Source organism: Cucumis sativus, chromosome 3 (assembly GCF_000004075.3).
Source record: "Cucumis sativus cultivar 9930 chromosome 3, Cucumber_9930_V3, whole genome shotgun sequence".
Lineage (NCBI taxonomy): Eukaryota > Viridiplantae > Streptophyta > Magnoliopsida > Cucurbitales > Cucurbitaceae > Cucumis > Cucumis sativus.
Window position 1 is genome coordinate 28,401,746 of NC_026657.2, and position 21,958 is coordinate 28,423,703.

The 21,958-nt window shown below is 28.2% G+C and overlaps 2 protein-coding genes across 3 annotated transcripts; one reads left to right on the forward strand and one right to left on the reverse strand.

The window, feature by feature from the left end:
- Positions 1-2,892: 2,892 nt before the first annotated feature.
- Positions 2,893-7,526, reverse strand: LOC101219069 (cinnamoyl-CoA reductase 2). Of its 2 annotated transcripts, none has more exons than XM_031882025.1 (6): positions 7,286-7,526; positions 6,469-6,596; positions 5,389-5,571; positions 5,102-5,297; positions 4,806-4,962; positions 2,893-3,340 (listed from the first exon to the last, which is right to left on the reverse strand). In XM_031882025.1, exons 1-6 carry the CDS (start codon positions 7,416-7,418, stop codon positions 3,187-3,189), a joined length of 951 nt encoding a protein of 316 aa, XP_031737885.1. In that variant the 5' UTR covers positions 7,419-7,526; the 3' UTR covers positions 2,893-3,186. The 2 variants fall into 2 exon arrangements, with proteins under 2 accessions (XP_031737885.1, XP_004137661.2); XM_004137613.3 differs by having other exon boundaries at positions 3,069-3,340; positions 6,469-6,623; positions 7,286-7,523.
- A 12,024-nt stretch (positions 7,527-19,550) lies between these two features.
- On the forward strand, positions 19,551-20,248 carry LOC116402536. The gene has a single exon (XM_031882002.1). It carries the CDS (start codon positions 19,591-19,593, stop codon positions 20,170-20,172), a length of 582 nt encoding a protein of 193 aa, XP_031737862.1. The 5' UTR covers positions 19,551-19,590; the 3' UTR covers positions 20,173-20,248.
- The last annotated feature ends 1,710 nt before the right edge of the window (positions 20,249-21,958 follow it).

Below are 21,958 nucleotides of genomic sequence, written 5' to 3' on the forward strand. Positions count from 1 at the left end.
AATTTGAATATTGAAATGTGGTCAAAAGTGAAGATATAATATGTCAAAACTATCCTGCTTCACCGAAGTTCCCTAGCTTCTCTCTCTCTCTTAATGTTAAGAACTTGCTATTTTGTGTATGTGATACAATCAATTTTATAGATCCTTATTAGACAGTAAACACATCATACAATTTTATATTTATTAGGTTGGTTAATTAAAACAATGTTAATTGTTAAATATGTTTGAGAATAGACGTATGGGATGAAAGTCGACTTGAAATGTGACATTTTAATGTTAAAGATGGGAAAAGTAGGTAGTTGGGAGTGTAGAAAGGAGGAATTTTCAGTAGTCAGCAGTCTTCGTTTGACAAAAACACAACAACCCAAAATTCTGATGTGCATTATCATCAAAGTCTTCCATTCAAATCAAATCGGTCAATTTTTGCAAGCCACTATAAATAATACCTTACATTTATTTCCTTTTTTTACTACCAAATTATTATTATTATTATTATTTATAGTAAATGAGGAGAGTTAGTAGCAACTTAACTTTTTTTATTTTTTATTTTTTTCTTTATATATATTAAAAATCTCAATCTCTAATTTCTAATCCTAACAATATGTTTCTATATTAAATATCCTATTCTCCAATTTTCAATCCTAAACGTATGTTTACTTATTCAATTGACAACCCCCTTTCAATTTCAATTCGATTATTTTCAACATTTAGTTTTCAATTTGAATGGTTGGATTTTCAAATTTTTTTTCTACAAAATATTTGTTAAAATTTTCAGTTGCAATAACATGTTTTATTATATATTTTTAGATATGATATATTTCTACCATCAATATTAAAATTTAGTTTCTAATTTTATTTACCGATTTCAACTGTCATATTTTTCTTAAAAATACGTTTTTAACATTTAAAATTTTTCATCTTTTCCAAAATCATGCTATTTAAATAGTTTGGTAAATTTTGTCTGTCATGATTAGTTTTTTTAGTAATGAATTGTGTTAATCATGTTACTTTTTTTTTTATTTGGAGTTTTTTTTTTAAAATATAAAATTTTTACAAACTATTTTACAACAAAATCAGTAAAAGATGAAATTTTTTACACTTATATTTTCAAGTGTAATTATTTTGTCAAATGTTTTATTTTTTACGTTTTTTTTAATTTTTTGCATTGATAAATTTTGATCGTTATTTTGGAAAATTCTTATACATTATGGGTTAGTGATTAATTAACTAAAAATGTGCGTATTTTAGTTGATTTATTATGTATAATGTTAGAATAATTCTGGATCCGACTTTAAAAGTCAAGATGAATATTTTATTTGTTCAGCTCATTTAAAGAAAGATTGTGAAGAATATTATGATGATAAAAATATTTTATTTGGTTCCTCTTGAAAAATATTATTTTCTTTTTCTGAAGTTTTGTTGTTGAGTTTTTAGGACAATTGCTTTGGCATCCTGTAGAAATAAATGGAGAGAACTGTTTGACTGCACAAGTGGAAGAAGTCAATTTTGTGAAGAATGACTTTGTGATTAAACAGTTAGTTATTCATAAGAATCTGAAGTGTGTTTGTCTGTAAGATTGAGAGAAACGTTGTTGTTGTAAAAGAATACATAGTTTCATGAAGAATGGCTTCGTGTTTAAACGTGAGGATCGTTTAGTATTTAAGACCAAGTAACCACTGTTCCATCAGAATCACCACCTACAGAAAATAATATGTACTCCTATATTTGTCAACAAAATATCAAAACTTTGTAAAAAGAAGGTTAAGGTAAACACATTAAAACCCTTTAAAACATATATCATTTCTTTGTTTGATTGTGTTTGTCAAATTTTTATATTTGTTTTCTATCAAGTTCTTTAAGTACTATTTTTCTGATATCACAGTGTATTTAGGCTGGTTTTCATGACTCTTACCTAATCTAATCTCCCAAGACAACCACTTGAAATCCTAATTAAACATTTGTAACATGTAAAGAAATTTCGTAGGATAGGTAACTAGTGCTAGTAGGAAAAATGGTTTATGTGTATTGTCAAATAATAATCCCACTTTACAACTTCTTGCTTTTCTTAGACGTTTTTAGTACAAAAGTCACGCTAAAAATATATCAAAGGGAAACTTTATCGATTTGTTATATATTTGCTTTCAGACTAGCAATGAAGGAAGAATAAATCTCTACAACTAAAAACTTGCAAATACAACAGTAGAGAAGAATAATTCTTCAAGCAAGAACGTGCAAAATAATAACGATCGAGGGAAAAGAAGAAAGAATACTCAGAGGATTATAGTGGTTCAACGATTTTCACCTACATCCACTCTCAAAAAGGCAACAAAACGAATCTTCATTCATCAAGGGTTTCAAAATACAAATGTAAACTCGTAGAATTTCTTCTTCTCTCTCAAATTTTACAAAGTAAAATTTCCCCTCATTCTCTAATTTCTTCTATTTATAGAATTATACTGATTTTTTCTTAGATTTTAACATTATATATTGTATTTCAAAGGCTAAGTTTTAATAAAGGTCGACTACCAAGTTTGAGGTCGACCCCATTGTAGAGTACTTGATGATAAGTTTTTCTTCTTTTTGTAGGAAATTGTTGTTTTCAGTTCAGAGCATGAAATATATATATTAATTTTCCTTTGAAATAAGAATAGTTTTCTTCAACTTATCAAACTTCGTACTCAATGGAACATTTTTTCTAAAGTAAAATAATGTTCCTTTAAAAACCTCATTTGCATATATTTTTTTCTTTTTGTTGATCACGTTATTTCTTTTTTCTTTAAACAAACTCTGTTTATATTAAGAATATATAAAACAGTGAGAATTTAAGGACACATGCCCACATGATCTCTACGTAGATCCTCGACTGTGAACTGATTACGTACAACAAATATATAACAAAGGAGAATTCAAAGATGTAATACTAATTAACTAAATACACATTTGCATTACATTTTCTATAATTTGGTTTCTATATATATATATATATATATATATATGTTTCTATATGTATATATAAGAAATGGGGGATATATAGCAAGATCTATATATTTTCTTTCTCTCCATCTTTCTTTATATATATGTTTGTACCTTTCCTCATTAGGATATATATATTATATGTTTAAGTTAATTGGTTTTTATAATGAAGATGTGGCAGAGACTTAGATTGAAATATTTGTAATTGTAATATTAAGCAGGAAGTGGAAGATGACCCTTCTCTTGAAGGCTCTTCACAGTTTCATATATGCATTGCTTCACAGGTATGAACTCCATGCCTAAGTCCTTCAGCTTTTTCACACTATATTTGTAAGGTTTCTTCTTAGGGTTCACCTGGTCAGAGCACCTACACTCATTCCAATATCAAATACAATTTCTTCATTAGAAAAAAGTCAAGTATATATATGAAAAAAGCACTTCTGGTTTCAAATATTAAAGTATGATAAGTATAATTAAGTTATACATTTTTGTCTTGAATAATGAGTGGCTATCTGTGTTGAAAACAGTGATAGATGATAATAATTTTTATCAGAGTCTAATAAACAATGACATTTTGTTATATTTGTAAATATTGTGATATATTTTACGTCTATTTGTTTTCTTTGTATTTATAGAAAAATTAAAATAATATCGTACGATGTTTACATATTATTTAAACATACCGAGGTTCGAGATTCGTTTTGTTTTGTTTTTTTACCAAATAGCATTGAAATGTTTTTGTAATAATGTTTTTAGGTTTCCAAAATTTTCTTCTGAATTATATATTACAATTAATGTATAGTGATGTCTTTTAAATATATATTTCAAACTTTGTATTTCTGAGAAATTATACTTTCAAAGTCAAAATATATATTTGAAAGACTCCCTGTGTGTTATAGAAATCACACCAATGATATTCTTTTGTAAATATTCAAGCTTTCATATATATTGGTCAATAATTGAGTCTAACCTACTTTAGTTTTGACCTGTTATTTTTTTTTAATATTGTTTCTTATCAATCATTTTATGGAAAAATAAATAAAACTTATGAACACAAATCAAATACCTAATGTCTCTTTGGAGGCTTTTTTCTCTTTGAAAATTGTTTAAAATGACAAAATTATAAAAAATTATCGAAAATTTCACGCTTTATTGTCGATAGAAAATAAAATTTTGTTAATTATATTTATAATATTTTAATTCATTTTTCTATATTTAAAAACTATTTTTGTATAATATGAATGAAATTCTACCACCAACCCTACAAAAGCAAAGTTAGTCCAAATCTTTTAGGGGTAGTTGAGTTGCACCAAGAAGTCATACTTGGGTTCTTTTTCTTTGATTTTCCTACCACACATGAGAAAAGACAATAATAATAATAATTCTACACCCATTTTCCTACCAAATTTTATGGGTCAACTAGAAACTGAAAACCCAAGCCTCTACAAATTATTTTACTATGTATCGTCAGGTATTAATTTTTGAATCCTTGGAATTTATCTCTTCTTTTCATTTTATCTCTTTTAAGTTTTTTTTTTTTTTTTTGGTTATTTTGATTTGATTCACCATTTTTAAAAAAAATAATTTCTAGCAAATTAATCTCAGAAAATATAGTGACTGTTAAGAGCTAAAGTAACATCGACATTTTCTCTTCTGAACTTTAATTATTATTTCTTTTACGATGTACTTTTTGTCTAACAATCTAGTGGCCAAATTCTACTTCAAATATACTCTTGAAATGTCAACCACAGAATATTGCAAAAGAAGAAAAAAAATGATCTAAATGTAGATGTAATTGAATAAAAAAAAAAAAAAAGAGGATCAGTACTTACTTGGTAGGAATGGGATACTCAGGGAAGAACTTAGCCAAAATGTCAACTAATTCTCCTCGATGAAGCATAGTTTCAGCACAAATGTATCTACCGAAGGCAGAGGGAGTCTCATACACCAACAAGTGAGCTTTTGCAACATCCTTGACATGAACATACCCTAATAAAATTTGTTGCATTAAACATATATATATATATATATATACACACACACAAATTAATTAAGAACGAACTTTGTGAAACTAATGTCAATTAGTTTAGTTATAAAACATGAACAAATAATAATAATATTAGTAAACCTTGAACTGCATTGACATAAGTCTTGACAGAGCCAGTCAAGTACTTCATGATATGAGCAACACTTGCATTTATTGACTGTTGTAATAATGGTCCAAGCACCAACATGGGATTCACCACAACTAGATCCACCCCTTTCTCCTTTGCCGTTGCCCATGCTGTTTGCTCTGCCACTGTTTTTGCATAACAATACCAATTCTGTACTCCAAAGTAATAGTGTGGAAAATCTCAAAACAGTCAATACAATATATTCTCTGTTTTCCCCTCAGATATCAGTAGGTTTAATTACCTTAGTATTTTTGCAATACTCGAGATCACTCCAACAAGACTCATCCACCACCGTGTCGGGGCTCCGATTGGGGTTCATGTATATAGTTCCAATGGATGATGTGAACACCACTCGCCGGACCTTGGCCTCGGCCGCCGCCATTATAACATTTTTTGTCCCAAATATTGCCTGCTCCACCTTTTCCTATATCAACATAGGAATTTTTTACTAAACTATCACTCAATTCAAAATTTTAAATTGGTCGACAGTTTCGGTTATAATAAGTTGTTACCAGCCCTTAACTTTAAGGGAAGAAGAAATTGTATTACTATAATAAATTAATAAATTGTCCAAATAAAGTTTAACTTAGCAGTGAGTAACATGATCTTCCTACCAAGAAGGTATGAGGTTGTGTGTCTACTTTTTAATGAACAACAAATGAAGAAATGAATATATCAATATTTTATTAAAGAGAGCATATTCAACTGATATAAAGTGTATACTTTTGGCCGAAATTTTGAGGTTACAGTGTCGTCCCTATATTGAATTTGAAGAAAAAGAACTTTTTCTGGCTTTTTTTTTCAAATTAATACTAAATGTTACGTTGAAGTATATATTTCTATAATTTACCAAAAATTTACCCATTTAAGCTTCCAGGGCCAATGGTGGATTAATATGAGATTGATAAGATGCATGGAAATTAACATGGTTTAAATCACGAGGTTGAATGTGTAAAATCATTTTCAAGTTAAATGGATAATGGTTGAGATAGTGATACTTTATTATCGACTTTTAACTTATGTTTTTTGTATGGGTGATATAATTAAAACAAGTCGCAATAAATTAGGTTGGTACTTGAATTATATGAGTTAAGTTAAAAGACTTAGTTTATTCAAATTTTAAAATTCAACCATCAAACTTACAAAATTATATAAATTATATGGACTATTTAAATTATTATTGAAATTATCACCATCCAAATTTAGGTTGGTTTTTGCCATTTGTCTTTAAAACTAAACTAAAAATTTGAATGGCTAATAATTACATGCACATAAGATCAATATTAATGTTCGGTGTGTGATGAAAAACCAAGCTACTTACTGGGTCATCGGTCACCGGAGACGCCGTGTGGAAAACACCATCGCAACCATTAACGGCGGCTTTAAGGCTCTCAAAATCAAGAAGATCAGCACCGTACAACGTCAACCTTTGCTCAGCTCCATCCAGCTCTTTCAAATGATCATTTTTCCGATCATCTTTGTAAAAAACAGTTATTCATTATAGAAAAGCTTACAGCAATTAAATTTACAATGATGACGACCTCCACGACGATAATAGCAGTAATAATAATAAGATTTGGTTTGGCAATCATGTTTATGAATTTTTTAGCGTTAAGCTTATTAAACACCGTTCTACTGATAAATTAAATAAGCTTTAATGTTTTGATATTTACTTTCAACTGTTTGTTTTACTAAAAATTTAAACAAAATTTAAAATAATTTAAAAAGTAAATTTGTTTTAAAAGTTTAACTAAAAATTCTAAGTATTTCTTTTATTGGTAAAACCCATGATAAGGTTTTGATTTTTTTGGTTTGTTTTCTAAAACTAAATTTATAACACTACTTCCACCCATGTAAGTCAATTTAATCTCTAGCTAAATATAACGTGTTCAATTTCTCATTCAACAATTATTGATCTACGCTATACTACTTTCACATGATCTTGATTTATTTTTACTCTTTAGGAGGTGTTATTAAAATTCAAGTAAAATATCGATAGAAATAACTACTTATTTGATAAACATTTGATTTTTAAAAATTAAGATTATAAACACTTTTTACAGGTAGTGATTGTAAATTTTGACGACTTGAAAAAACAAAAATTAATCTTATCGAATGAGACTCTAAATCTCCCTTACCTGGATTTCTCACCGTGCCTCTGACAATGTAACCCTTTTGAAGAAGAAGCTCGACAAGCCAAGAGGCAATGAAGCCACCGGCGCCGGTGACACAAACAGTTTGACCGGAAGCTACAGGGGCAGCGAGGGGCATTTTGGACAGGTGGGAATGAATGGTTATAAATGAGGAGGTTAAGAGTGGGTGAGAGAAGGGATTGAATGAAAGAGCCAAATGTAACCACACAACAAATGACTAAAGCATTTTGGTTTGTTTTATAAGCCAAAGAAAGAAGGCTTTACTACAAGAATTCTCTTCTCATACACCTACCACTACTACTAACTTTTTTTTTAATCATTTTTTTCTCAATTTTTTTTTTTTTTGAACTTTTAGATTCCAAGGTTTATTACTTTGGGTGAGGTTTTTTTCTTTGCCTCAATGTTAATTCTTTTTCCATGCTTACACTATCTATCTCCCCCTATTCATTGAATTGAGTTTAGACTAGCTTTAGGTTTTCAAATGGCTTGTTAGGTATATAATATACTTTTGTATATGCAGACTCGTTCTCTAAGTTTTCAAATTGAAAGTTGAAAATTATTAAATCATATCATAGCTTCAATTTTATGTATAGTTCAAGAATATAAAAAAGCGTCCGACATTCGAGCAGCCAAGGCGACCATATAACTCTATTGACACTCAACATGCATGTGTGTTAACAATTAAGTGGTCTTTGGATTTCATCGTGAACCTATTGTATACTAAAAACAATCACAATAATTAGAATGACTTGAATATGTTATCTGACGTTTTGAATGTAACGATTAAATAAAAAAACCTTTATACCATTTCTATTTTAATTTATTAGAAATATTTAATTATTTACAGTTTATTTATAATTATGAAGTATGTTCTACAACTCTCTATCCCAAAGGTGTGTGCCACCTTTTTGCATTCTATAATATTCACGGTAGTATAGTTCTGTTCTTATGTCTAATGGATGTATGGTTAGTTAACCATGTAACTATGTGTATTAATTTATTTTTTCTATTTTGTGTTTTTTGTATTCTTTCTTTGTCGATTTCGTAACATTTATAAAAAAAATATAGACAACTAAAATTGGTTTCTTTCCTTAAAAAAATATTTTATTCTCAATGCAAAATTTGTAGAGACTAAAACTTATTTTCTTTATTTAAGTTTAGATACTAAAGTAGAGTAAATATATAAAAAAGTTGGAAAATCAAAAGGTGAAATTTAAAACTTTATCAAACTTCCAAAATTATCCTTTGTTTTTTAAATTCCAAAGTCACTTTTATTTGGTAATTACATGAGAACTAAACACTTTTAATTTGTTGAATGGAAGTATGTGTATATAGTTCAAAAACAAAAATGAAGTAATATAAAAGAACCTGCATAACTATTTGGCCCAAATTGGTCCACATAAATTATGAAGTGTTAGTTTAATGTTGTAACTTTGTAATTGTATCCTCTGGAATCTGCCCTTTTGGATTATCTCTAACCTTCTTCCCTCTCTCTTAGTTCTGTAGCTTTTGAATATTTATTGATGATTTGAGCTTGGGACAGGACGATGATGCTGTATTTGTATCAATCAAGTTGGAATCGTCTAGTGCACCAACTAACTCATTTGACAATATTTTTTAAAGAAAAAATGTTGTATTTTGTAATTGTTCTGATATCAACAAGTTAATAATGGTTGCAATAATGAACTCGCTACTAGCACGAATAAATATTGAATATTCAACAAACATTGAAGAATTGTCACACTTCAAATAAGAACAAACACCTAAGAATTATAAACCCTAGCAACAAATTAACATTGTTGCAATGTACATATTTTTTTAAGTTAATTATAGTGAAATATTGGTTAAGAGCATTTTAATTCGGATTAAAAGGAGAATGTCTCACAAACAAGCAAAGAAGACGAGTAATTACTATATTTGTTATGATTTCTTTTCCTTTAGTTTTCACAATATTTTCAACCTAATTAAACAGTAATGTACAATAACTTTAAACTTTTCATAGATGTATGTAACTAAAATATCTATTTAATCCAAGTGTTATTAGGAAGAAATTATTTCCACACACTTCTTCTTTGTTTAGTAGAGAGGTACAAGTTAAAAATCAATCAAAACGATCAAACCACTTGAAGCGATTGAAACCAATAGATGATTCAACTAAATGGACGATAATGTAGGTGTGGTTGGCTAGTGAGTCAAGGGAATAAGAAACTAAAGCTAGCTGGTTGGCTTCAGATTGACACGTAAACACATCAACCTATTAAGTTTTGACAAAATATTAGAAGTGAAGTTGTCTTACATCATAAAAGTACAATAAATTCAAATGGGCGTACTTCAAGTAGTATAAAAGAATCTATATCTTTTGTTTCAAGTTGTCAAAGTTAGAAACACTTTAAACTTAAGTATTTTAGCTACAATTAAATTCTGAAAAAATAGGTGAGATGATAAATAATATCCTCTAGCTATGACTTACGCGATTAATTGCATGAATAGCTAACGTAACAAAACGAACAAATAGCAAAGAAGACTTTGATAACTCAGTTTGGCAAATATGACTTTGATAACCCAGTTTGGCAAATATGGTCTACAACTGGGGAGCTTTTTTGCTCAGATAAGAAATATTATTGAGATTCAAAAGCCAGTAACATAAATCTAAAGCTATTTTGATAAGTTATCACCACAACTCACAACTTAAAACAAATTTAGGCTTCCCCTGAAGGTAATCGTGAATCTCCTCGAAGACGAATCCAGACTCCCCTGAATTTATTGACGACAGTAAAATTATCTCAGCATTCATTCATATTTTTTATTAATCGATACTTTGTCAAATTCCTTGACGATCTTCAATTATTTGTCATACCATATAAGGTAACTGAGATACCTTCGAGAAACTTCTTCAACAAATCAATACTTTCTGAATTGAAAGTCCAGCTAGTATGGTCACTCTCAACTTGACAAGAAGCTTCAATATATATAGATCTTTTCAATCTTCTTGTTATAAAAGATATAGATCAACATTCCTAATAAATAGGCCAATCTTTTATCTTTTATAATAAATAATATTTTATCATAGACTAACCAACTACCCTTAAATAATAAAAAGAATTTTTATTAAATATTTTTGACAAAAAAATACCAAAAAATTCCATTTGAGAGATTAAATGCTATGAATATTAGGATATTGCTCCTCTAAATCGAACCAAAAGAAAAAATTATTGTATGTGATTGTAATAACTTTTCAGATAGTAAACAAAAATTGTTATGGTTTGTGGTTTATTTTTTCTAGTTTGATGTTTGTTTTCAAAATTTAAGAATGGTGTGGATCTAGATAATAAATTAACAAATCATTCAAAGACGTATCAAATAGTTAATAAAAGTAGCATGTACACGAACTATTGTAGCGCACTATAAATTTTGTAGGATGACACGTTTAAATATAATAAAATTGAAAGGGATGATTTTGTGTGTGGATGGAACGAAGGAATATTTTTTTTGCTATTCAATATAGAGAATTGGGACATACAAAAAGATGTGGTAGGTGTCCTCAAACTCAGGACTCCAACTACAAACAACTCCTTTCTTCACCAAACTCATATCAATTGTTCTAATAAAAAAAACCACACATATTGACTTGGTTTTTTTGTTTGGGGTTCCATTTTCAAAAATGTAGTTGGATGTGTTTCCTCTCCTTTGAACTAGTTTATGAGATACTGTGTATATATTTACAACTCGACACGTCCTAAAATCTAGATACAACATTTAGTATTATTATAAACTAAATGACATAATAATGTGTTTGGTTTAATTTATATATAATAAAGGGTTTGGTAATTAAGTTAACCATAAATTTGCTAGTTTGAAAAAAGTATACATCATAATTTGACATATCAAAGGAAGTTGGGACTTGGGAGTGGTGGAAAGTCAATGTAGGAGAGACTTTGATGGAGATCATGAAATCATTGTTCTTCACATTTATTTCAATTTTTGGTAACCTCTTAACGTAATTTTACATATTTAAGGGTAGGTTTTGATAAATGACCTAAGTTTCTAGATATTGTAAATATTCTTATTAATTAATTACCTTTTATTGGTGGGAGATTGTGTTTTATAATTATTTATTAGATTTGGATGTCTCACTTAATTTGTTGGTTTTATTTTTCATTAAAAGATATGTAATTTTAAATGTTAATTAATGTTTTTTAAATTGAAGATATTAATTAATAATGTTGAACACAACACATTATATTGTAAAGAGGAGAATACAGAAAGATGAATGAATACAAGATATACGCGTGGTTCGTTAAAAATTGTCACCATCCATCCGAAGGATCTCTTTCTTGAGGAATTATTGGAATGAGTACAAAACTTTTCTTTTTGCTTCTATTCTCTCTTTTTTTTTTCTTTGTATGTTGTAAAGAAAAACTATGTTATACACCGTTATATATACATGTGTTTACATGAAAAAAAAATAAATAACAAAAAAACAATAACTAGTTAGGTTGGTGTTGGAATTCATAATTGTTTTTTTTTAAAAAAAATATACTTTTGGTCAATAGGTGCACCCGAGCATCTCCACTAGGTAGACACCCCCTTAACACCTTCATCATTCCCGCTTGATCATTAATGTATAACAAGACAATACATGAGAAGTAAGCTGGAAAAGCGACCATCCAAGACACCAAGGACTAGAGACAAGCCCAAAGCAAGAACAAAGAAATTAAAAGGCATTGAGATTGATGGCGATAATGAGCACCAATTAGGATTGAGGTGAAGAAAACTTTGAACAACAACGTTTATATTTATGCAACAGTGGATAAGAGACCATATGAAAGTTCTATATTTCTTAGGTGTCTTTGTTTTCTATAGTTGTTTAAAGATCCTTGCCCGCAAAGAGTTGTCTGTATTCTGATTGGCGCTTTGGCATATGTTGTTTCTTGCCTTTTTGACTAATGCAGTGGTGAAACCACCATTTGAGCTTAGCTTCCATCTGGGGATATCTTTGCCCCTATTCACATTTGGACTAGGAAGATAATATTTTATCTCATCCCTCAGCTGAATTTCATGGTCATTGTGCAAAGGTCTTCTAGGACGAAAGTTTCAAGTTGATGTGGGGATGTTTTCCAAGCGTCATTAATGGAGGAGCCATTTTGTAAAGTTGGATAGTGCAAACAATCTTGAATATTGAACATTGTCACAAAATTGGATTATATATTCTTTTACTGAACAACTTTTCGAGTGTAATGAACAGTATGGACCGCAACATTCTAATTATCTTGTTGTGGAGCTTTGCATAAATTGATTTAGTAAATGTTCATCAAACGAGCTAAATTTGTTGAAAATTAATAATTAATCGAGTTCATGGTTGTCCAAACAATAAAGACATACATTTTAAAAACATGATAAGAAAATTTCTAAAATGATATAGCCATAGAAGAAAAACAAAACCAAAAGAAGACTAGAATTACCTAGTTGAACCATATACGACCTATATATTTGAATCTATATATATAGCATGGAAAGATTTGTAGTTTAGGCAATAATTTTCAATACTAAATGAGAAGTTAGCAAGCTTAAAGATGCATATTATCTTTAATATTAATTAAATTTTACTATATGTGTATGTATGTTTATATATATGTGTGCATTTTAATGAAATTGGTAGTATTTTCCAATCTTATCCTTTGATGATATGTTGAGTAGTGCTCATTATGTTTGCTTTTTTTTTTTTTACTGTGATGTCTATTGAGATATTAATTGAAAGACTATTTAAAGGTTTGCTATTAGGTTTGTCTAAGAAGAGTTTTGTTTTAAGATAAATTGAATTTAGTTTTTGCGTTTTTTCTTGTATGTTTAGCCAAAAAAAACTTAGCTTCTTGAATATATTGCAATTCATGTGTTGATAGGTGCATACCGAAAACGTTCAAAATGGTATTGATTCTTTTATTAAATTTGTAAGGTGCGTTCAAACCTTGAAACAAGAAATCTATATTTTTGTTTTAAAGATATTTGATCGTAAGGTAGTTAATTTAAAATCAAGTTGATTTGAATGTTTTTAACATAATTACTTTATGTCTATATATATATATATATATAGTAAATTAGTTCTTAAGATCATTCATGTCAAATTGTCAAAAATAAATTACATATGGGATTCCGATCAAGAATTGATGATGACTATAAAATTGTTATTGTCTTCTTCAACGAAAAACATCAAATACTCTAAACAGAATCTTTCTCGAATACACTTTTGGTATATTGGAAACCATAACTCTAACTCTCTTTATATATTGTTCAATTAGGGTTCTCATTATATTCAATCGTATAATAGGCTCAATCTAATAATATAATCAATATCATAGTAATAGATTATTAATCCACTTTACATTGTGTCCACATCTTAATTATATGTATTATGATTTAAATATGTTTAGTGTTTGAGATCAATTAAATATTTTAATTTAAAAAGAATTTCTAATTTCTTGAGTTTTGTATGACGCCTAGAGAATAGATGTATCGGTTTCTGCTCGAGTACATGCAAAGTCACACCATACACGATAAGTCACGTGCATAGCCTCATGGTCAAGCTCATGTATATAATATAACCATTAAATAGTCCAAAAATATATGATTTTACTACTTCATTAATTTGTAGCCCACACCTATAAATTAATTAATTCCAACAATCTCTACATGATAGAAATGATTTCATATCTTGAAAAATTAAAAAATCCTTTTACTAGGAACGATTTATTTATTCTTTTAGTGCACAACTAATGCTACTTTAAAAATAATTTTTCTTTAATCAAAATTTTGTCCATATCAAAGTTCAATAACAAAAATTACATGGGATTTGAACTAAACGCATATGTTCCAAGTACTTGATCCAATTTTATTCTTTTACATAGAAATCAAACTTTACTCTTCCTATTCTTATACAAAACTTTGTGATTTAGATTAACAAAATTTTGCATCTATTTTATGAAAGCACATACTCTTATATTCAACTACTAACTAATGTATAATTACTTTTCACATTTCTAAACAAATTAATATTTGTGTAAACAATTTTATTTTTTTATGATATGTTTGATTCTTCCACCTCACGTTTACAATATCTTTAAAAAAAATGAACAAAACTCTTAAAAAATTGAACGAAACTCTTGAAACATTGAAAATAATCTACCTAAGAAAATATTTGTAAAGTATAGCCAGCACTAGTAACAATGAGAAATATAAACTTATTTAAAATGATGAAATAACTATTTTAAATTTAAACAAAATTTAATTATTATTCTTTTATAGTTTTAATTTCCCTAAAAATGTCCATCTGTAAGCAATTTAATTTATTGATATTCCTATTAACATTTCCATAAAATTGACATAATTCAATATATAATATCTGGATTTTTACAGTCAAGTGAAACTTAAAAGTAGTAGTTTGATTATTAATTTTGAAAAGAAAGGAAATTGAAAAAGAAAAAGTAGGATTCTAATATATTATTGGATGAACACATTTTTTAAGGAATATTAATATATATATATATATATAGACATGATTTCATCAACTTTTTTCTCCCAAACACAAGTATCTTTCTGTCATCTTCCCACTGAGATGAAGAGCTTAACGACTAAGGAAGAGAGGAGACAACCAACCTTTTCTCTCCCACTTTATTTGTTCGGTATTACTAATTTGTTTATAATTACACCACTTTTTTCATTATTTTTAATTCTTACTTAGTTTATCATGAGGCACTTGGTTTTATGTAATTAAGTTGAGCGTAATTAATTATATTGGCATCTCTTGCATTATATATCTCCTTTAAACGCCTATTAATTTGCATAATTTATTGCATATCATGAAAAGATCAATCTATTAAAGACATGTACATATACCCTTATTTTATGTTCAATTTTCAATGTGATTTAATTTGGAATGTAAAATGAGCAGTTGATTATCTTCTTTATTTGCATGCACTCAAAACATAGTTAATAATGTTTGTGGAATGAATCTAATATCAACACTTGAAAAGAAAGAAAGAAATGATAAAGATAAGAGGAAGAAAAGGATCACACTAAGGATTATTATAATGGTTGGATCTTAAATAATGACCTACCATGTACCATCCACTTTGAAGCTGAGCAATTTAAAAACTTTATTTCTTGGAGTAGAATTATAACACATGTTTTAAGAATATTTAAGTCTCACTTGATGAACACTTTCCCTAACTATCTCTATTATTTAGTCTCTAATTTTCTCACACAATATTACAATGTATTTATAGAGTCAGATGGTCTAACTAACTAATTGTTTTGGGTGGAGAGTTACATAGCTATTTGAGATGGAAAAAAACTTCATTATCATTATGAACACATTTTAAATTATTAACTTTCCATTCAAAGTTATTTAAAATATCTATATCATACTATAAACTTTTAGAAAATAGTAATTCTTGTATATGGAGTTTCAAATGGTTTATTTTAGTTATCAAATTAAATATAAAGCATTTTAGTTATATGCTTTACTTATCAAATAGAAAAAGGAAAAAGAAATAAAAGAGGTTTCTTTAAATTATAAAACTATCGAAATTATTTACAAAATGAAGTAAAATTTTAAAATTGTGGAACATAAAATTTTGCTATATTTTAGTTATATTGTTATATTTTAAAATGTAAAAAAAAAAACTAAAAAAAGCACATTTAGCTCAAGTACATGCCTCATATATCAACTTTATGTTGCACACATCAAAATTAATGATATAAATTAGTCCTAAGAAGCAAAATAACTTTTTTAAGAAAACGATAATAAAATGTTAAAATATACTTTGTTTAGGTGGAGAACTATTTAAATTTTTAGTTTTAAATCTTTTATATTATTACATTCTATTCTGTGCTTTTGGTGGTTTTTTTTTTTAGATATCAAATATATTTGATAATTTAATTTATTTCTTTATTTTTCATTGTAAAGTTACAACACAAAACAAAACAAGTTTTATAACATATTTGTGGTTTCTGATTTATGTATGAAAATTAAACAGATGAAGAGATATTTTAGTGAGAACGAAGATATATGCAAATAAAAATTGAGCAACATGAATATAAAGTTTTTGGAGATAAAGTTACACATCATATGGTTTACATTTCCATGCAGTACACCAATTCAACTTTTACAATTTCACTCAAACTCCAGTAATTGATACAGTGTTTGTAGTATCAATCTCAAGATCAAAATTTTGATTTTTCCATTCCATACATTAATAAAATATATTTGTAAAAAAAAATGTAATCCATGATAAATTTATAAACATGAACAAAATAGGGATAATTATTGCAAATACAACCATTTAGATTTCACGTATATAACAATATTTAAAAAAATTACAAATATAACAAAATTTGTTAAAGTCTATATATCAATGATAAACTATATTGCAAGTATTGATTTATCACTAATATACCCCAAGAGTTCAATGATAGATGTCATCTATCGCACTGTATTTTAGAGGGGTGGAGAGATACACAAAATGTGAATTTGTTAATATCTCCACAAGCATGCACGGTTGTTTGGCCGATCAGATGATGAGCATGATGCGGTCGATGAGGAATAAATAATTATGATTACTTTTTATTAAAATTTTATTTTTTACCTTAAACATTTTATTTTCCTTAATCAAATTGTCGACAGTTTTATTTTCAATTATAACATAATTGTTTTCTTTTTACTATAAGTATTTCCTTTGTTGACCATTGAAGGTGTCATGCATTGAGATCATGATCGTTGGAACATTACAAATCTCATTTTTACGTAACAAAAGGTTCATTTTATATGTCATACGAATACACTCCTAAAATAGGTTCTTTAATCTTCTCTTTTTTTTTTTTTTTTGAGCTTAAATCAAAGGGTCTTTTGTATTCTAGCTATGAGTTTGGATGCAACTTCAACTGAGTTTTATCATGGATGATGTGACATTTATCATGACCATCTGTACTCCAAATAGAGACATGAAACTCTTCAAGTGAGTGTGACTTAGCCTTCTTCCTAACAAGTTTATGTTTTGTTGTTTAATTTCTTATCACATGTTTTAGGAGTTTGAACTCAAGCGACGAGTTTCAAACAACAATCGAATTTTCAATCCATGTGTTGTAGTTTACCATGTAAATTTTACAACATATGAAAAAAAAATTAGGTGTTCAGCTTATGTTTCAATATATGCCTTATTTTATGTTATCGTTTTATTATACGAGTTCAAATTGAGACATCCACTTCTGTTCCAAATACATTTATACATTTAGATGAAAAACATTCTAATCAATTCTTAATAAACGCGTTAATTATGAATTGAGATTACGCTAAGGTGAATATATTAACTAGGAATAATTGCCCAAATCAATAATCTTCCTCATGATTCTTCTTAGGTTGATTTATAACATTATTCACTATTAAATGCAAATAGTTCACAATCTAATCTAACATTTTGCTACTTTAGATTATGAATCTGAATTATATGCTGCAAGTTAATAATTGTGAAGAACGAGGATTTCACTTCTTACCTTCTTGGATGAAATGCTACATAAATTAAGTTTAATTCACATGGACAATAATACAAAATTTATATTATTAATGATAGATAGTGACTTCAATTCAAAATATATAGGTACAGTAACAATACAAGTTAAGTCTCTAATTAACGAATTGTTAATTAAACTATAAATAAAGAACACAATTATTTGATGACCAATAAAATTTTATTTGTGTGACAAACTTTAATCTTTAAATAAAATTTCAATCGTATCATTCTTTCAATAATAGAATTATATCGCATCATAAAACTTTTGATTCGTTCGTATGAAGGGCTTGTGTGAGTGACTTTTTAGACTTCTCTTACTTATCATTATACGGCCAATTTGAGATCTCAATAAGGTACTTATATCCTGGTCAGTAGATCAAAGATTCAGTTTAATTAAAATTAATAATGAGTATTAATAAATAAAAAAAAGGGTTACATGCAAAGAAGTTTCCACCGACCATGTGTACCTCGAGCTCGTGTCAATTTGCGTACTTTTCAAATAAAGGCAATAGAGAAAGATGTATCTTTCCAATTGCATGCCCACTTCTTCATCCATGAATGAAACAGGTTGTACAATTTTTTTTAATTCAAATATAAACAAATTAAACATTGTTGTTTAATTAACTCATAGTTAAGTAATAATTCCTACTAACTTTTGCTTAAACTTTCTTACATTGATAAACTTGTATTGTCTTTAATAGACAAATTCGTTTTATATGAATACTTTTGAATCATCATTCAAAATTAACCATGGAGGAAAAAAAAGTAAGCAAGTTGGTAGAAAAGTAAATAATGCTCTCTTCCATTGATATCTCTTTTGAAAAAAAATTCACACTACAATAGTATAGAAAATTTCATATATACGAACTCTCTTTTGAGTTAATGTGTGTCACAAGATATATACTAAGTATAACACATTGAAATCATTACATAATAATGAATAAAAAAATATAATATAATACAATACTCGTGCTACTAGCTAAGAATTATTTTCTCATATCTTTCCTAGAAAAATTATTACTAAAGTTAAATTTTTCTTCGCAAGGAACATGTAATAAATCAATAGTAATATGAAAAAATGGATCTCATTTAATTACGTTGGTTGTTGTTTACGTGTTTCTATAATTATAAAACAAAATTAGGTGAAATTTATCATGTTTGTTGTCATTTTTTTTTTTTGTTAAGAATACTATTTTTATTAATCCATTTGCATTTATTGAAACACACATAATAGAAAACAATTGATTATTTTTGCAATTGTGATTAGTGTGACAAAAATGTGACAAATTTGTAGATTAAAGTACATAATAGAAAGCAATCAATTACTTTTGCAATTGTGATTGAAATCCATTACCACAAATAGTACATCAATTTTTTTATAACAAATTAAATTAATAAAACTGGTATTACGAATTAATAAGCATATATGCTAAATTCAACTAAAATTCATTCGATTATTATGGGTGTCATTTAGTTTACGTATTTACGAAGCACTCTTTCTTTTTAAGAGATTTTGCAAATGTCACTTACCACCCACTTTCACTTTCACTTTCGGCCCCCCGAATCACTCATGTGCTATACAAAAGAAAAGCACCTTTTTTTTTTTTTTTTTTGTTTAATTACCCCATTAACTTTTTCTTTCCTTTTTTTCTTTCTTTTCAATTTCTATATATACACATTCCATATTGATGCAACTCTCTCCATGTCATATCACTCTTCACTAAAATAATGAAGAACAAAGCCTCTATTTTGTTGAAGAAAATCACTTCCGTTTTGAGTGCCATAGCAAAGGCCAAATCCATGGCCATCAACACCAAATTCAGCGCCACCAAAGCTCGTCTTCTCATGCTATCCATGGTTAAATCCAAAAAAATCCTCCTTGATTCTCTCTCTCACAAGATCCACAACATTCTCGGGCACGACAACAACCATGACGATGACGTCGACGACCATAGCAAGGCCATCATTCTCTACGATGCCACCAATGCACATGCTAGCCAGTATCAGGCGAGTGGAAGCGTGGCGATGGCAGCCGAGGTTGAGGAAGAGGATGACAAGTACCCTGACCTAACACATTCGATGTTCAACGAAGAGGACGACTACGATATGGATGATGCAAAGCTGAAGGCTGCAGGTGGGTCGATTATCGACATGATGAGAAACTCCAAGGAAGAGGGAGAGGAGTTTAAGCTTGAGGAAGAGATTGATGAAGCGGCAGATTTGTTTATAAAGAGGTTCCGGAAGCAGATACGTATGCAAAAGCTTGAATCTTTCAAAAGGCTTCAAGAGATGCTGGCTAGAGGGACTTGATTTATCATATTTCATTATATTAATTCTTACTTATATATTTTGACGTACGCTATCTCATAATTATTAATTTTACCTATTTCTTTTTTGCTTTTGTATTCAGAAAAAAAGGTTTAAAAATAATAATAATATTGCAGAAATAATAATAAAAAATCTCAATGTTGGTTGAAAATGGAAAGAAGATAGAAAATAAGGAGAGAATTCAAATCCAAATAGATAATAGAACTTCTAACTAAGTATAAAGTATAAAAATTGGTGATATAAACTCTATGTACGAAAGAAAAATACAATATATAAATATGAAAGTTCAACCTTACATAGTTATAATTAATAACATTGAAAATAAAAAAACTTACAAACTCAAACAACATATAGCTTAAAAATTTGAGATCATATTAAATGTCAATAGCATATAAACATTAAACTGTCTGTGTGGTAGGGGATTGTAAGTACATCATTTAAATAAGCATGAGTTCGATTGCCTTCTTTAGTTGATTTTGGCCTTCTTTAGTTGATTTTGTCATCTTTAATGTGTTCCATTCTACCATTTTGTATAAGGTTTGGAGGCAATAGCAATAGCGATAACAGTTTTTAAAACTTTTTTAGGTTAAAATCCCAAATCACGGTAAGCAATAATAATTGTTGGAACCATATTTACTTGATTTGGAAGAGCTAATTAATGTGGTCAAAATATATATATAGCGCCTTCGACAATAATCAAAACCATAACTAAAAATATATTTGGCTCGAACACTCATAAATATCAAAGAAAATAAACCTTAGACACATTCTATAAGAATTCCTACACACTGTCAATTTTATCAATATTTCAAATCATTTCTAATTAACTATAGCCAAATTCTAAAATGAATAGCACTTTTGGAAGACTTTAAAAATATGCAAGGACTTTTTTTTAGCAATGATGAATTCATACCATCCTTAAAAAAAATTTGTAATAAAAACATCAAGTTTAATTTGGCTAATTGGAAAGCTTATTCCACGCTATCATTTTTGGAGACTTTCAATTAGTTTATTGCTTGCACATTTTTATGTTAGACTTTGTCTAAAATGTTGTGAACATTTGCTTCTTCTATTTTATAATAAAAATATACACTTCTCTAAATATACACTTCTCTCTCAGTCAATTTTCGTACCTCTCAAAAAAAAAAAATTCATCCTTAAATTTTTGTTACACGTTTGATAATCATAACATAGAGAGTAGTTTTGTTCAAATACTTCAAAGTACGTATAGATTCATCTTACTATACCAAACACATTCGAGATGCACTCACACTTAATTAAATTTGAATTTTAAAAAATGATATACTTTATATCTTCTTTGCCTCCATCCACCCCTTCAAGTTGACTTGTGCTCTCTCCAACATTACATTAGCGTTAGAAAGATTTAGAAATTAAGTTATACTTACCTCAAACACTCATTTCACACTGTAAAGATGTCCATTCCTCATAGTTACTCAACATAAACTCTCATGCATGTATGTAATTTTTATTGATCATTTCCTTTAGTGCTTTTATAGTAGAAATACATTCATCAAAGTGTGAAGCTTCGTGATAGCTATTTGATTAAACAGTAACAAAAGCTATAACAACCTTCATCTACATCGTGATCTGTTGGGCTTTCTTTTTAATTTCAGGGCCAAATTCAAGTGGAAGACAGCTTGCAATGAAGAACAAAGAGGAGATGAAGGAGGATATTGGCTAATCATGGTAAGTTCTAATTAATTCAATCAAAAGAAGATTCACGTTCTTCCAAAGTTGGGTGAGTGAG